This window comes from Bufo bufo, chromosome 9 (assembly GCF_905171765.1).
Source record: "Bufo bufo chromosome 9, aBufBuf1.1, whole genome shotgun sequence".
In the NCBI taxonomy this organism is placed as follows: domain Eukaryota; kingdom Metazoa; phylum Chordata; class Amphibia; order Anura; family Bufonidae; genus Bufo; species Bufo bufo.
This window is the reverse complement of record NC_053397.1, coordinates 155,465,377-155,482,722: the sequence shown is the minus strand read 5'-3', so window position 1 is coordinate 155,482,722 and position 17,346 is coordinate 155,465,377. Positions and strand designations below refer to the sequence as shown.

General features: G+C 43.8%; 1 protein-coding gene across 1 annotated transcript in view; it reads left to right on the top strand.

Moving 5' to 3' along the window:
* GTPBP1 (GTP binding protein 1) overlaps nucleotides 1–13,846 on the top strand; it is a 69,803-nt gene extending 55,957 nt beyond the window's left edge. The window contains exons 10-12 of the mRNA XM_040407686.1: nucleotides 6,728–6,906; nucleotides 7,189–7,368; nucleotides 13,383–13,846. Of these exons, the coding sequence (XP_040263620.1) occupies nucleotides 6,728–6,906; nucleotides 7,189–7,368; nucleotides 13,383–13,472 (449 nt within the window). The 3' untranslated portion in view covers nucleotides 13,473–13,846. The remainder of the gene's footprint in view (nucleotides 1–6,727; nucleotides 6,907–7,188; nucleotides 7,369–13,382) is intronic.
* The last annotated feature ends 3,500 nt before the right edge of the window (nucleotides 13,847–17,346 follow it).

Here is a 17,346-nt window from a genome sequence, read left to right as displayed (position 1 = left end):
CATAGAGCCCCGACGACGGAATTCTATGCCGGAAGAAAAGAACGCAAGTGTGAAAGAGCCCTTAGTAATAGAAGTAAATAGCAAATATACATGCTGCACATGGTGGTGCACAGTGCAACAGCATCCCAGCGCTATGATGTCCGAACACACTCCGGCATTATATAGCTCAAGCTCCGCCCCCAGCAGGTTCGGTCACTGCCCATCGTGGCAGTGACCAAAGCGGGGCCAGTTAGTCATATTAAACATGATGGGACACTTGGCCTTTAGCTACCAGGATATTAAGGTATCAGCCCCATAGCAAAGTCGGAAGAATGTCAAATAGATCATCCGTAGCACTTAGCATGTATCGGGATACTTCCCAATGTGTCAAACATCACACCTGATACATAGTTCTAATATTAAAATGTTAATCGGCGTGGCATATCAGCCATTACCAGACGTGGTGGGAAACAATGTTGCATATAACTGCAATTGTATCATGATTTAATTGCACCACCTTAACTGATTGGCAAAGACCATCAGTCCGTGCATAACAGTATAAGCCAGGGACAACATCCAGGTATGTCATAGTAAATATGACAACCGGTTGTGTACCATGCATTGATGTGATCAAACACAGCCTAGCAGTGGGAGCTATCATGCTGTACACAGTGAATATATGGAGCCTAGATAAAACATGCATTTTAAGATGGCATAATTTAGGCCCATTGGTTTGACCGTCTGCATCCTGAAAATCCACTGTACGTCTTTACTTGGCAAAATTTCATCTATATCTCTGCCCCGTATAGATCGTTTGACACCCTGAAACCTAACTGTGTCTTCTCAGCCAGTATGGCATTCACTTATGTGCCGTGCTATTGGTGTCTCTGCTTCATTCCTGATATCTGATAGATTTTCACCAATTCTTTTTCGCAATCCACGCTTCGTCTTCCCGATATACTGTTTACCACAATCGCATATTGGGAGATAGATCACACCTATCGTCTTACAGTTCATAAACGATCTTATCACATATGAGGCCCCAGTGGTCTTTTTTCTGAAGTTTGCTCCTTAACCTCTTCACGACCGCAATCTGTATATATACGTGATAGCTGCACATGCCCCGTGCAGCTATCACGTGTATAGACATCAAGCCAGCTCTTTAATCCAAGCGCTGCAAAGCGCTTGGATTAAAGCTTCTGCCCCTACCCTGCTGCTGTCACGGACAGCATACAGTCTAGTAATGCCAGCAAGGGGCCAATCAGAGTGGCCCCTTGCCGGCAATCGATCCGATTGGTTAGTCTGTGCAGACTAACCAATCGGATCGCGGCAGTGTTAAAATGCCGGTTTCAGGCTCTGATCTGCGCTCTGCAGATCACAGCCTGAAATCGGTAATGTGTCCTGAAGCCCCCGATCTGTGCCCCCTTCTTGTTCTTGTCCTTCTTACCCTGCCCCCGATGCGGTCCGCCCCCTCCTGCCCCGATCTGTGCCCCCTTGTCCTTATTCTTATCCTGCCCCCGATTTGGTCCTCCCCCTCCTGCCCCGATCTGTGCCCCCTTCTTGTCCTTCTTCTTCTTATCCCGCGCCCGATGCGATCCACCCCCTCCTGCCCCGATCTGTAATAAGTAAAATGCTGCCCCCGATGCGGTCCGCCCCCTCCTGCCCCGATCTGTAATAAGTAAAATGCTGCCCCCGATGCGGTCCCCCTTCTGTGTGTGATGGCGGCGGCTCCATTCCTGAGCCGCCGCCATCAGAAGCGTGTGTCAGCTCTATGCTGACACTGCTGTAACCGCATAGATGCCGCAGTAGCGGCATCCATGGGGTTAATAGAGGGAGGGTCTCCCTATCTCAACCATCAGGGCTGCTGCGATTGCAGCGCCCGATTGTTGCCATGGCAACCGGACGCTTTGCAAAGGCGTCCGGTTGCCATGGCATAGGCGTCCGGTGCTGCCACCTACAGGCATCTGATTTGTATTATACTTTGCAATGCAAAAGCATTGCAAAGTATAGTACAACCATCAGCCCCACTGGATCTTCAAGATCCAAGAGGGAACTGATAAAAAAAAAATTGAAAATAATAAAAGTAAAAATAAATAAAAATGTAAAAAATAAATTTCCTTTTCCTATAAAAAAAACTAACAAAAACCACACATATTAGGTGTCACCGCGTCCGTAGCGACCATCTCTATAAATATATCACATCATCAACCCCGTCCAATAAACACCATAAAAAAAAAAAAACGGTGTAAAAAAATAAGCCATTTTTGTCACCTTACATCACAAAAAGTGCAACACCAAGCGATCAAAAAAGGCGTATATACCCCAAAATAGTACCAATCAAACCGTTACCTCATCCCGCAAAAAAAGCCCATATTTAAGACAATCGCACAAAAAATAAAAAAGCTATGGCTCTCAGACTATGGAGACACTAAAACATCATTTTTTTTGGTTTCAGAAATGCTATTATTGTGTAAAACTTAAATAAGAAAAAGTATACATATTGGGTATTGCCACGTCCGTAACGATCTGCTCTATAAAACTGTCACATGACCTAACCCCTCAGATGAACGCTGTAAAAAAAAAAAACTGTTCCAAAACAGCCAATTTTTTGGCCACCTTGTCCCATAAAGTGTAATAATGAATGATCAAAAAATCCTATGTACCCAAAAATGGTACCAATAAAAACCTCAACTCCTTTCTGCAAAAAATGAGCCCCTGCACAAGACGATCAGTAGAAAAATAAAAAACATATGGCGTTCAGAAAACCAATCCAGCAAGATCTGCCTTCCAAAAACGCGGTGCTCCTTTCCTTCTGTGCCCTGCCGTGCGCCCTTACATCAGTTTACGACCACATGTGGGGTGTTTCCGTAAACCCCAGAATCAGAGTAATAAATATTGAGTTTTGTTTGGCTGTTAACCCTTAATGTGTTAAAGAAAAAAATGTAATAAAATAGAAAATCTGCTAAAAAAGTGAAATTTAGAAATTTCCTCTCCACTTTCCTTTAATTCTTGTGGAACACCTAAAGGGTTAATAACGTTTGTAAAATTGGTTTTAAGTAACTTGAGGGGTCTAGTTTCTACAATGGGGTCATTTATGGGGGTATCTACTATATAGGCCCCACAAAGTGACTTCAGACCTGAACTAGTCCTTAAAAAGTGGGTTTTGGAAATTTTCTTAACAATTTTAAGAATTGCTTCTAAACTTTTAAGCCTTCTAACGTCCTAAAAAAATAAAATAACATTTCCAAAATGATGCCAACATAAAGTAGACATATGAGGAATGTTATGTAATAAATATTTTATGAGGTATCACTTTCTGTTTTAGAAGCAGAGAAATTGAAATTTAGAAAATTGCTAATTTTTATTTATTTTTGGTAAATTTGGGATTTTTTCATAAATAAAGGTGATATATATTGACTCAAATTTATGACTGTCCTGAAGTACAATGTGTCACAAGAAAACAATCTCAGAATGGCGTGGATAAGTAAAAGTGTTCCAAAGCTATTACCACTTAAAGTGACGCATGTCAGATTTGTAAATTTTGACCTGGACACTGGGGCATCAATGACCTTTGGTCATGAAAGGGTTAAGATGTATTTGCAAAAAGATCATGTGCCAACCAGGTCATTCCTCAACCATGACCTTGCTGGTTTCGGAGCCTGATAAAAGCTCTGGACAAGACTGTCTTTGTTGTGGCAATAGGTAATGGATGGATGACTAGTTAAGAGGGCCCCAACGTCTTGCTCAGACTTTAAAATACTCTAATATGCTGACAGTATTTCTCGGATCTCACGCTGGGATCTATCAAAAGTGGCAATAATTCGACAAGTCTTGTCTTCCCTTGGTCTAACCTGGGGGCATAGCAATTGCTCACGGTTGCTACGCTTTTTTTTTATTTTTTTATTAACAGTTTCTTCAAGTCCTTAAAGGGGTTCTGCACTTTGTTTAAACTGATCTATCCTCTGGATAGATCATCAACATCTGATCGGCAGGGGTCTGACACCCGGGACCCCCGACTATCAGCTGTTTGAGAAGGCAGCAGCGCTGCGGCCTTCTCACTGTTTACCACAGGCCCAGTGATGTCACGACTAGTATCACTGGCCTGGGCGGGGCTAAGCTCTGTTCACTTGAATGGAGCTTAGCCCTGCCCAGGCCAGTTGTACTAGTCGTGATGTCACTGGGCCAGCGGTAAACTGTGAGAAGGCCGCTGCGCTGCTGGAGCAACGGTGCCTTCTCAAACAGCTAATCAGCAGGGGTACTGGGTGTCAGACTCCCGCCGATCAGATGCTGATGATCTATCCGGAGGATAGATCATCAGTTTAAACAAAGTGCAGAACCCCTTTAAGTACTGTCCTTTCGGTATACCTCTTTTCAGAGGTGTCGGGTGGCCACTGTCCCATCTTAACAGGTTATTGGTCGCGGTGGGTTTTCTGTACAGATTGGTTACCATCTTATATTAACTTCCTGTTTGTGGCACATTAGTATATGTGAGGGGGGAGAACTTTTCAAGATGGGTGGTGACCATGGCGGCCATTTTAAATCCAACTTTTGTTTTTTCAATAGGAAGAGGGTTATGTGACACAAACTTATTGGGAATTTCACAAGAAAAACAATGGTGTGCTTGGTTTTAACGTAACCTTATTCTTTCATGAGTTATTTACAAGTTTCTGACCACTTATAAAATGTGTTCAATGTGCTGCCCATTGTGTTGGATTGTCAATGCAACCCTCTTCTCCCACTCTTCACACACTGATAGCAACACCGCAGGAGAAATGCTAGCACAGGCTTCCAGTATCCGTAGTTTCAGGTGCTGCACATCTCGTATCTTCACAGCATAGACCATTTCCTTCAGATGACCCCAAAGATAAAATTCTAAGGAGGTCAGATCGGGAGACCTTGGGGGGCCATTCAACTGGCCCACGACAACCAATCCACTTTCCAGGAAACTGTTCATCTAGGAATGCTTGGACCTGACACCCATAATGTGGTGGTGCACCATCTTGCTGGAAAAACTCAGGGAACGTGCCAGCTTCAGTGCATAAAGAGGGAAACACATCATCATGTAGCAATTCCGCATATCCAGTGGCCTTGAGGTTTCCATTGATGAAGAATGGCCCCACTATCTTTGTACCCCATATACCACACCATACCATCAATTTTTTTGGTTCCAACAGTCTTGGAGGGATCTATCCAATGTGGGTTAGTGTCAGACCAATAGCGGTGGTTTTGTTTGTTAAGTTCACCATTCACATAAAAGTTTGCCTCATCACTGAACAAAATCTTCTGCGTAAACTGAGGGTCCTGTTCCAATTTTTGTTTTGCCCATTCTGCAAATTCAGTGCGCCGATCTGGGTCATCATCGTTGAGATGCTGCAGTAGCTGGAGTTTGTAAGTGTGCCATTTGTGAGTAGCTAATATCCGCCAAAGGGATGTTCGACTAATGCCACTCTCCAGTGACATGCGGTGAGTGCTACGCTGTGGGCTCTTGCTGAATGAAGCTAGGACAGCCACTGATGTTTCTTCATTAGAGACAGATTTCATGCGTCCACATTTTGGCAAATCCAACACTGAATCATTTTCACGTAACTTGGCAAGCAGTTTGCTAACTGTAGCATGGGAGATGGGTGGTCTCGTAGGGTGTCTTGCATTGAAATCTGCTGCAATGACCCGGTTACTGCGTTCACCAGACATCAACACAATTTCTATCCGCTCCTCACGTGTTAACCTCGGCGACATGTCAATGGCTGTAAACAAAGAGAAACTTGTAAATAACTCATGAAAGAATAAAGTTACGTTAAAACCAAGCACACCATTGTTTTTCGTGTGAAATTCCCAATAAGTTTGTGTCACATGACCCTCTTCCTATTGAAAAAACAAAAGTTGGATTCAAAATGGCCACCATGGTCACCACCCATCTTGAAAAGTTTCCCCCCTCACATATACTAATGTGCCACAAACAGGAAGTTAATATCACCAACCATTCCCATTTTATTAAGGTGTATCCATATAAATGGCACACCCTGTGTTATACTCAAGGGTGCTAAATAACCTTTCAGCATGCTGTCAGTATAATGCATCGAGCTTCTGATGAGACATTGAAGAGCATAAATGTGTACAGCCCTGAATAATCATTACAGGATAAGGTTCAAAGATTCCGCAAGAACATTTAGACAAGCACAGGTGCACATCCATAAAGCTAGCATGCAGACTGCAAACAAATGTATGGCAGCACATCATTGAACGTGCAAACAATAGAACTAGGGATTATTCTGGATTAAAGTGCTACTATACATAGAAAATAGAAGCTCTTTGCGCACATTTTTGATCAAACTGCATCAAGGTGGCTTCCGCAGATGGGTACCTAACACTAACAGAACTGCCTCTCCTGGACCTAACCTAAGTCTACAATGTTCAGGGCGGTGTAGGAACCAGCTACATTTATACTCTGCTCAGAAGCCCTGGGCAGATGGGTGGGGAGTGCTCAATCTAAAGGAGGGGGCTACCCTCCAAACATACTGCAAGAAAATTTACACTAGCACATCCAAAGGTTCAGCTTAGCATTATATAATTAATTTGTCTATCGTCTTGCATTCCTATTTTCATGGCTGGTTATTCATATGAGAGAGCTGCTAGCCAAAGGTTAAGTCAGTAGGTATGTCTCCTACAGCTTCATGTTTAATTCTAAATCTTCTGAGTAGTCAGTGACCTTGTACTTTATATAACATGTCAAAGAAATATTCTCTTTTAGTACACTGTGGAAGTATTCGCCAAACTGCCACCATCTTGAGCATGAGCCGTGACTGCCTACGTACTGGTGATAAAGCTACAGTTCACTTCAGATTCATTAAGACTCCTGAGTACTTGCATATAGACCAAAGGCTGGTTTTCAGAGAGGGACGAACCAAAGCTGTGGGCACCATAACAAAGGTAGAGTAGTCCTCGCTGAGAGAATGTTTGAGATTGTCAGACTATTTCAAGACTAAAATGACTGATCGTTGTTTCCTCATCGGTTACCCATGTGTGTCCATTCCTCTAGCCCTAAAAGAAATGCATCTGTCTAAGCACTAAAGAATACATTTGCTGAATAATGATGGCAACTCTAGTATTCGCACACGTCAGATATTGAAGTTGCACTTTTTAAATTTCATTGTATATAATGATATTGATAGAAATGTAGAGTAAAAATTGTAATTACTGTGTAATTTCCAGTTATTACAGAGCACAAACAACTTGCCAATGAACTCAAAGCCACAACAGGTAAAGATGCAGTCCACCAAAAAAGGTCCACTTGGAAAGAAGGAAGAATCGAGCCCAGGGACAGCAGTAACAGATGAGGTTTCCCCCACAGCTAATGCTGCCGCCTCAGGAGCATCCCCACTGCAAACACAGGTACAGGTGAAATCCAAAAACTTTCCGCATTTTAAAGTGTCAGTTAGAAAAGGAAACTTACAATATAAAATATTCAGGTGGCAGATCTCATGGAAAAACATGCTTCAACTAGGTAGAAGATTAATCTTCCACCATGATCAACAAACTTTGTAAAATCACTTGGAGCTAATTGACAGAAATCCCTATAGAGTATAAAAAATTTAAGGATAGTCAGCTCACCACTCAGTGACCAGAAAGAAGCTGGTCTCCTTGCAGCTTCCCCCTCCCAGCTTTAGGTTGGGTCTCCCGTGCAGCCGAGAGCAGGGGTTTGGCTCTCGCATAAGAGCTGGGGTGTGCCATTCCAGACTGTTTAACCACTAACATGCCATGGTGGCCATTGTCCTTGGCATGTAAGTGGATATAGATGAGCCTATTCCTTCTGTATCTGTACCCCACAAAAAAAAGAAGAAGAAAATAAAATAAAAAAAAGTAATCGTCCCCCCCCCCCCCCCCAAAATGAGCGGAAGAGAAACAGATTTTACGGGTAAGTACAAAAACAGAGTTTTCTCATCCGTATCATTGGGAGACAGTCTTGACCTTGGGACGTTCCAGAGCAGTCCCCGGGGTGGGTCATAAATGAAGAAGCCATCCTGCCAATTCGAGGACCGCTTTCTGCAAAACTCTACGCCCCAGAGAAGCGTCAGAAGATGCAAAGGTGTGCACTCTGTAAAACTTTGAAAAGTGTGCCCAGACGACAAGGCAGCCACCCTGCACCCCTGAAAGGCCGAAGCCCTATGATGTACTGCCCAACCATTGCCCGAGCAAAATTAGCAGTAACCCGGAAGGGTGGAGCCCGGCCACTGATGCGGTACGCTTCCACAATAGCCAAACAAATCCATTGGGAAATGGAAACTTTGGAGTTTGCCAGCCCTCGTCTCGGTCCCTCCGAAATGACTAATAATGAATTAGTCCGTCGAAAAAAGGACGTCTGTAACGGATAGATGCAAATCCAAACCAGATGCCCGCTGATGATGAAGGGCGACCGACCTGCAAGAGCCGTTAGATCCGACACCCTACGGATGGAAGACTGCCACCAAAAAGACCACTTTGCAGGACTGGAAGCGAAGGGATTCCTGCTGCAGAGGTTCAAACAGAGGACTGGAGAGCACCAGATTAAGGTCCCAAGGATTCAACGGAAGCCAAATTCCGCTGAAAAATAATGGCGTCTGGATATCAAGGGCCAAAGAACTGCATATGTGACCAAACTTGTCCTCCCCCATGGGGGAGGAAGTAGGGATGCCTGAAGGCAGAGGCCCCACACACCATACCGGACTGGCAGAAAAGAACACTCCAGCAGGACCATGACTAACAAGTCGGGGCTAGAGAACCTGGACCAGCACCACTCGTGCAGGCACCCCACAGCAAAAAGGTGCATACGAGCCCCCAATGGCTATGAACACTAGCCAAGCAGGCAGTAACAGTATGTGGAGAAAGTGCAACTACTCTCCCTACGAAAGGAGAGAAGTAGAGAAGGCTGATGCGGCTCAGTAGGGGGAACCAGCATCTAGGGGTGACAACAAGGACAGTACCACCGCTCTAACTGGGAGGGGAGCCGTGCAAACAATACACATGCAAACTGAATAAGTGCCTACCCAAAACCACACTGAGGCAATGCTGATGCTGTTACCGTAGTAGAAGGTAGAGGCAATGCAAAGGCTTAAAGCTCGCACCCTAGATATCGGCAGGTTATACCATGCATCGAAAGCTGTACTAATACCTACGAAGTGAGCAAACCCACCAGCTGAAACCTGTGATGGTATTGGCAGATGACAAGGAATAAGAGTACCTGTCAGCCAGCGCCTCAGGAACACCATACATATAAGGCCTGGAGGATCTATCGCACCTGGTGATGGCAGAGCATGAGCACAGTGATAAGGAAATGTAGGCACAATCACAGCTACAACTAGTGAGAAGGTTCCACCCCTAGAAGGGAGACTGTGAACAGAAATTCTCCCCTGGGACGGAGTCCCACAGTAGGGGCACGGAACAAGAGTAGCTATAAAATCTGTGGCCAGCGCAAGGCTACCTCATAGGGTGGAGGCCATAGCCCAACTATGGTTTCCAGGACCAGAGGAGAGGCTCCCCCTGAGAATGAGGCCAAACGGCAGTAAACACCCAGAATATGGTGCTAGTGCCATCCTCCACTTGAGCAAGGAAACTGACAAGCCATGCATCTGATCCACCTACTGACAGAGAATGGATGTCGATCGTGTTGAGTCCACAGCCTGTCTGCTACCGTCCCACCTAAAAACAAAGACTTAAAATGCGATAGAACATCACTCCGCTGACTGAAGAGGGAAACACGACACAATGTATCGGGTCCACGGGTAGTGTAAGCACTACTGGTTGTGCAACTACTCCACCAATAGAAGGAAGGTAATGCTACCGGATCTACAGTATGCAATTGTGGTGCAAGTCACCTATAGAAGGGGGACAACTGAAAGGACAGATGACAACCAGTATTAGTGCAATTACTCCGCCTGCGGAGGGGGTAATGCAACAGGACGTATGGTATCTAGCGGAAGTGCAGTTACCCGCCCAATGAAGGAGAGTAATGCAATAGCCTGTATAGGAATCCGTGGTAGAGCAACTACTCTATACAAAGAGGGTAATACCACAAAATGTACAGTATACGGAGTAAGTGCAAATACTCCTATTATGGAAGGAGAGGAATGCTAGCAGAAGCATAGGATCCAGTGATGGTGCAACTACTCTGCCCTTGGTACAGCCGGTAGCTTTACCCTCCTGCCATGTCCAGGGTTAGTGGCACTACTCCGCCTATGTAAAGAGCATAATGAAACGGACTGTACGGTACTCCATGGAAGTGCTATTACCCTGTCTATGGAAGAAGGGTAATGGTGCAGGCTATACAGTAAGTACTCCACCTAGGAAGGAAATGTATTGCTGTACGGTATCCAGTGCAAATGCAAATTACTCTGCCTATGAAAGGAGTGTAATGCAATAGGCAGTACAGCATCCAATGTAAGTGTAATTACTCCACCTATGGAAGGAGGGTGATGCTACAATCAGTACAGCATCGAGTTTAAGTGCAATTACTCTGCCTCTGGAAGGAGGTAATCCTAAAGGCAGCACAGCACCCAGGAAGTGCAATTACTCCACCTATGGAAGGCGAGTAATGCTATAAGCTGCCCAGTATCCACTGCAAGTGCAATTACTCAGTCTATGGAAGCAGGGTAATGCTACAAAATGTACAGTATCCATTGGACGTGCAATTACTCCACCTTTTATGGAAGGAGGGTAATGCTATAGGGTGCACAGCATCCAGAGCACGTGCAATTACTCCGCCTATAGAAGGGCCTATGGAAGTAGGGTATGCTACCATGTAACTACTCCGCCTGTAGAAAGAGGGCAAGCTACAGGGAGTGCAGTAGCGCATAGGACGTATGTATCAGTACAGCTGAATTATAACCAAACAGACCAAAGGGAACTGCACCCACATTCATCTGTACTAATAACCAGCACTGCAAGCCTCAACAGAGCCCAGAAGCACTTTCTTTAGCACAGTAGCACTGAGGCAAGGAAGGGGTTAAGCAGAAGGCAGGGTCGGAGCTTATTGGCAGCTGGTGGGGCTAGAGCAATTACTACACCAGGTTGGACTCTCAACAACACATCCTGCTTAGGCTACTTTGACACTTGTGGCAGAGAGATCCGGCAAGCAGTTCCGTCGCTGGATCCTGCAAAACGTATGCCAACTGATGGCATTTGTAAGGCTGATCAGGCATTTTAAAAATGATCAGGATCCTGATCAGTCAGAAAAATGCATTGAAATGCCAGATCAGTCTTTCCGGTGTCGTCCGGCAAAACTGATGTGGCATTTATTTTTTTGCATTCAGGCAAGTCTTCAGGTTTTTTTTCACCGGAGATAAAACCGTAGCATGCTGCGGTTTTATCTTTTTTGCCTGATCAGTCAAAGTGACTGAACTGAAGACATCCTTATGCATCCTGAATGGATTACACTCCATCCAGAATGCTTGGGGATATGCCTGATCAGTTATTTTCCGGGATTGAGCCCTTTTGACGGAACTCTGTGCCAGAAAAGAAACGCTAGTGTGAAAGTACCCTTAGCTTCCAAATGCACATGCAGGTTAATCACCAGATTACAGGGGCATTTTTCTTAGGAAACGACCTAATAACACACTGAGCTATTAGAGAAAGTCTAGGAATAGGCAGAAGTCTCCCCAACCCCTAGGGAGGGGGCACCTGCCAAAACTGAGGCCTCAGAAGGGAGGAGGAATGGGGGGCCTTGGGGACTGAGAGAATACTCACCCGTCTGGCGTTTTCTGCCCCCCTCCCCCCTGGCTTCAGCCGGGTCACCAGCTTCGGTGTGTTACCCCTTGGTAAGGGTAGCTACAACGGTAACAGAGGGGACTTTTGTGGAGACCGGACCTGGTGACCCGAAAGGGTCCACCTCCAAGTGGCAATGTTTATTAAGGCATGATTAAAAATGACATAAGTGAAGCCAATAAATAAATGGTGCCATGAACATGATGAAAAGTCGGAGCGGAGGACAGAAAAAGAAACGCCACCCCGGAAGAACAAAGCACACGGATCAAGAAAGCATGGTACAGTGTATAAAAAAGGGGTAGCGCCACCCTGGTTTTTCCTAGCACACGGCTCTTCATTCGGTGAGTCCCTGTCTCCGGCTGTTCCCCTCTGTTGTACCGCCATCATCATTACCCTCATTTTTCATTGCTCATTGGTCTACAGCATTACTTTATGGTTTACTGCCTGCCTGCATACCAATGACTCATATACAGAGGTGTTCATGCGGTTGACATGCGTCTCACCTGGTACCTTATTCCATTAATATCCAGTACATGGAAAACAATGCAGAGACAATGCTCTAAACCATGTCTCTTTTTTATACACTGTACCATGCTTTCTTGATCCGTGTGCTTTGTTCTTCCGGGGTGGCGTTTCTTTTTCTGTCCTCCGCTCCGACTTTTCATCATGTTCATGGCACCATTTATTTATTGGCTTCACTAATGTCATTTTTAATCATGCCTTAATAAACAATATATTTTTTGGTAACATGAGCTCCTTTTTTCTTTTTTTTTTTTTTTTCCTGCTAGTTTACTCGGGAGCTTCTTACCGAGTCTCATCTTTGTGTGTCCCTTCTCTGGGGTGTACTATTCCAGTAAAAGGGTGGATATCATCCCCCCACCCCTTTTTTGGGACACCTTGGGTTATTTTTTGTTTCGTCTCCTAGTGGCAATACCCATACCCAAGGTCAAGACTGTGTCCCCCCAATAATACGGATGAGAAAAAAAAAAGCCAAAATTGCTGCTTTTTGTTCGCCACCAAAAAAGGGATTGAGAGAGCGTAACATGCCCCAAAATTATACAAAAAACAAACTGACTACAAGGCATCCTGCAAACATCAAGTCCTCACACAGCTCCATAGAAAGAAAAAAAAAATAATTACTGGTCTTGGGATGCAGCGATGCAAAAATATTTTCTTCTTTAAAAAAAAAAAAAAAAAAAAGGGGGGGGGGTTTATTGTGCAAAGGTAGTAAAACGTAAAAAAACTATTTGGTATCCCTGTAATCATACTGACTCAGAGAATAAAGTTATGCTGAAAAATGAATGCTGCTAAATTTATAACAAACTCAGTGGCAGTATTTGTTTTTTTCCTATCCCCCTCCCAGAAAGTAAAATGTGTACCCCAAAATGGCACCATACATATTTACCACAGATTTCACCCTACACATTAAAAAAGGGTGAAAGCTGCAGCAACTCCAAATCATTCCTGAAATTCTTAGTATACCAAGGGGGTAAACGCCAACATGTACAGTCCCTGTTTCGGGCAAGCTGTCACTATATACATGAGACTGTTCATGGTATCCACTGGCACAAATCATATTCCTGGTGGACTGAATGTTAACAATCAATGGTGATTTTCTCAATACATAACTTATTGTATTAACTTTTTTTTTTTTCCTTTTTTTTTCATAGCCCAAGACGGGAGGAGGAGGAAGACGTCGCGGTGGACAGAGGCATAAAGTGAAGTCTCAAGGGACATGTGCCCCAGCAGGGGGTTGTTAAACATGGCTGCTCAACTACTTTCTCCTTCCAACAGCTTCAGTGTGCCCCAATTACCGTTTAATGGAAAGAAGCAGACACTCCCAGCTATCCTGCAGTTCCATACACTTCAGCCAGTGAAGCCCTAAAAAACTATTGTCAATGGCTACTTGAATAGCCACTGCTTAATAGCAATTAAATCGCCTTTGTGTCAAGACTTGCTGTTGACCGGCTTAAGGATGATAAAGAGCAAATTAATTTAATGAACAGCCGGATTGTAGCTGTAACTCCTATAAATTTAATTGGATTTTAAGGAATGATTTTATTTTTATTTTTTTATCTTGAGAAGCAGATTACGGTAATCGTCCTGTGTAAACCTGGGAGGGAGAAGCCTAATGTGACACTTCTGCTTATAAATTAGTTTCATGTCATTTCCAAGCAAGACTTCCATTGCATTATTTAGGATGCATTAATTCTCATCCACATTTAGTTTGGATTATGCTTGAATTACTCTATTTTTGTTTTAATAGCAGTTTATACTTTAAAGAGGACCTTTCACTAGAATAGAAAATCTAAACTAAGTATACAGACATGGAGAGCGGCGCCCAGGGATCTCCCTGCACTTACTATTATCCCTGGCCGCCGCTCCGTTCTCCCGGTATAGGCTCCGGTATCTTCATAGGTTCGGCTCCACCCAGTTGAGCCTGCCGGCGTCCTTCTCCCATGCTGTAGCGCTGGCCAATCGCAGCGCTCAGCTCATAGCCTGAGAGGTTTTTTTTCTCTCGGGCTATGAGCTGAGCGCTGCGATTGGCCAGCGCTACAGCCTGGGAGAAAGATGCCGGCAGGTTCCCCTGGGTGGAGCCGAACATATGAAGATACCAGAGCCTATACCGGGAGAACGGAGCGGCGCCCAGGGATAATAAGTGCAGGGGGATCCCTGGGCGCCGCTCTACATGTCTGTGTATGCTTAGTTTAGATTTTCTATTCTAGTGAAAGGTCTTCTTTAAGATCCATTACTCCGCTTCTGGCATGTCGTACCATAGCAGCTTGTATAACTTAGTAATGTGTACCAGTTCCTGTGAACTTTCAGACTGAGTTGTGAAAACTGTTCGTTCTTAAGCCTTGGTCAGTTAAGCTATATTTATTTTTCATCTGTTGCATTTGCATTGTAGATAGGAGGCAATAATGCCATATTCAATTATTGTGTTACCAAAATCCATGCTGTAATCTGTATACTGTGGGACCCTCGGTGTTCCTGAGAATGGAGGAGCCACAGTGCCAGCTAAGTACAAGAGATCCCCTTGCACAGCAGCCTCAGCCACCCACTGTACAGACAACGGCAACACAACCGATTAAGGCCTCATGCACGCGGCCGTTCCGTGCATTGGGGACTGCAATTTGCAGTCCGGGACTGATTGAGACCCATTCAACTTGAATGTGTCCGTGATTGGTCCACACTGCAAAAAAATAGAACCTGTTCTATATTTTTGCGGTGCGGAGGCACGGACGGAAGTAAATGGGTCCGCATCCATGATGCGGGGAGCATACGGCCAGTGCCCACATATTGCAGACCTGCTGTTTGCATGAGGCCTAACTCAAATGGAACAGTGTTGCAGTTCCCTGGGTAGCAGGAGGTCAGGAACACTGGAAACTTTTATCCCTTAGTCCTTTGGACCGTTGGAGTCCCCTCGCTGTTTATAATGTGGCATATCCCAGAAACATGCTGTAACAGTACTAAATGATGGGGCTGCCATTTTAATAATCACTTGCATAACTCGTGTATCCTCTACTTGAGATCCTCGTCTATTAGCCAGAGCTTAGAGTGACTACAAAGACCGGTTCTCACTCTGGAGGACCTGACAGATCTATGGAACGCTTTTATGACTCCTGAGTGGGTGGTTTTTTTTTTTGGTTTTTTTTTACATGCAATTGCATTTGATATAAAATGCATTGATGCAGATTTTTGTTACTAGGCTGTACAAGGCAGTAGATGACCTCTGGCAATAAATATAGAGGTTCCCATTAAATTTTTCTCTTAACAGTACAGTATTAAAAAATTTAGCCGGCTTCTTCCAGAAATGGCAACACAGTTGTCCATGGGTTGTATCCGGTATTGTAGCTGTGCTCCAGTGGAGTAATGGGGCTAAGCTGCTATACCACATACAACCCGTGGACAGTCATGGTACAGTTTGTTAGGGGGGAAATTACTTTTTTTTTTTTTTTTTTTCTTTCCCCCCCCCCCAATCCTGTCCAACCCCCTTTAAAGTAATTTGCTTGTTTCCACATGTTCTTCTCCCCAGCAGTCAGATTTACTGCTCTGTGTCGTTCTCTTCTTAAAAGGGTTGTATGAGATTAAAAAAAATTTTAAAAAAAAATTCTAATCTCATACAACCCTTTTAAGAATAGAACGACACAGAGCAGCGAATCTGACTGCTGGGGAGAAGAACATGTGGAAACAAGCAAGAAAGAGGGGGAAAAAAAAACCTTATTTCTCTATTTTTTTTCAGAAACGGCACTACAATCTTCCATGGGCTTTGCCTGGTAATACAGCATGGTGCTGTTTCTGGGTTTAAAAAAAAAAATGGGTATCATTTTACTAAAGACCGGCATTTCACACACTGGTTTTTGTAAAAAAAAAATAACTAAAAAACTTCCCTAGAATGCCACGTGCCTCTTAATAATAAGCTTGTTGCATCTTCTGCAGTCTGTCTGCCAGGAGCTGCAGTAGATTTCTGGGTCACATGTTGGTAACCCTAACTCCCCCTGCTCATACCTCACCCACTCCATGGAAAAGTTGCTTGAGTGTCAGAAATAGCTAAAAAGTTGAACATTTTGTCACAAAACTGCTCTGGCATAGAATGTTAGTACATGACCCCCAACATTTTCTGTGTCTCATACAATTTCTTAAAAGGTAATGGAAATTAATTTCAAATACAAAAATTTTATCATTTTTACATTCACCGGTTTGTCTGATGCACCTCTTTTCACTTTGTGGCTATTTAGGGTCTGAAAGGGTCTTTTTGTGTTGAAGCAGCTCATTGTTAAGCAGGGAGAACCGTTAAATATTTTTGTATATATCTGTTTGCACTAGTGTTCTGTCCCTGTGGGTCTATGTATCTTGATCCCAAGACCTAAAATTTGCTGTGTAAAACATGGGATCTTATAATTTGCCTCATTATAGGGAGTCACTGGTAAAATTGATGTTTGTTTTTTAAACCAAATAAAAGGACACAGCCCTATAGGACCGGTATATTGCGGACATGCTAGCGGCAATCTAACCATGCATGTCCGCAGCTCTATAACCGAAAACGAGGTGACAGAATCCCTTTAAATAATAGAGTAGATGCTCCAGAACTGTTAGCTTCATGCATTCCCCATGTAATATTAAAACAGGCGTGTCAGGAGTGGTGGAAGGTCCGCTTTCTTTAAAGAGGTTGTCCAGATTTAAAAGAAAAGGTGTGTGGTGTTTTCTTTTATTATCCCATGGACTGTCTGATCCTGAGCAACCCCTCTTTTTCATCCAAAGTGCTCTTGTAACACAATGATAACGTTAACATTAGGTTGTTTTAAACCATGTATGCTGTTTCAATCTGTGGTTACATTAAGTATGTATTTTTTTTGTTTTTAAACTAATTTAGTTACTTTAAATATTTATATTCAATAATCTTATTTTAGCAGCCATTTTCTTTGCCCATCTCTTACTAAACCTGTTATGGAAAAGAATCATTTATCAAAAATGCTTTAACAGTTGTGATTATTAAATCTGTTTCGAAGTTTGACTGGCCATATCCTCCTTCCTACTTTCTGGTTGAAAGTGTTTTGTAAATATTTTATAAACTTAAAGGGCTTCTGTCACCCCACTAAACTCTTTTGGGGTACTTATAATCCCTATACTGCG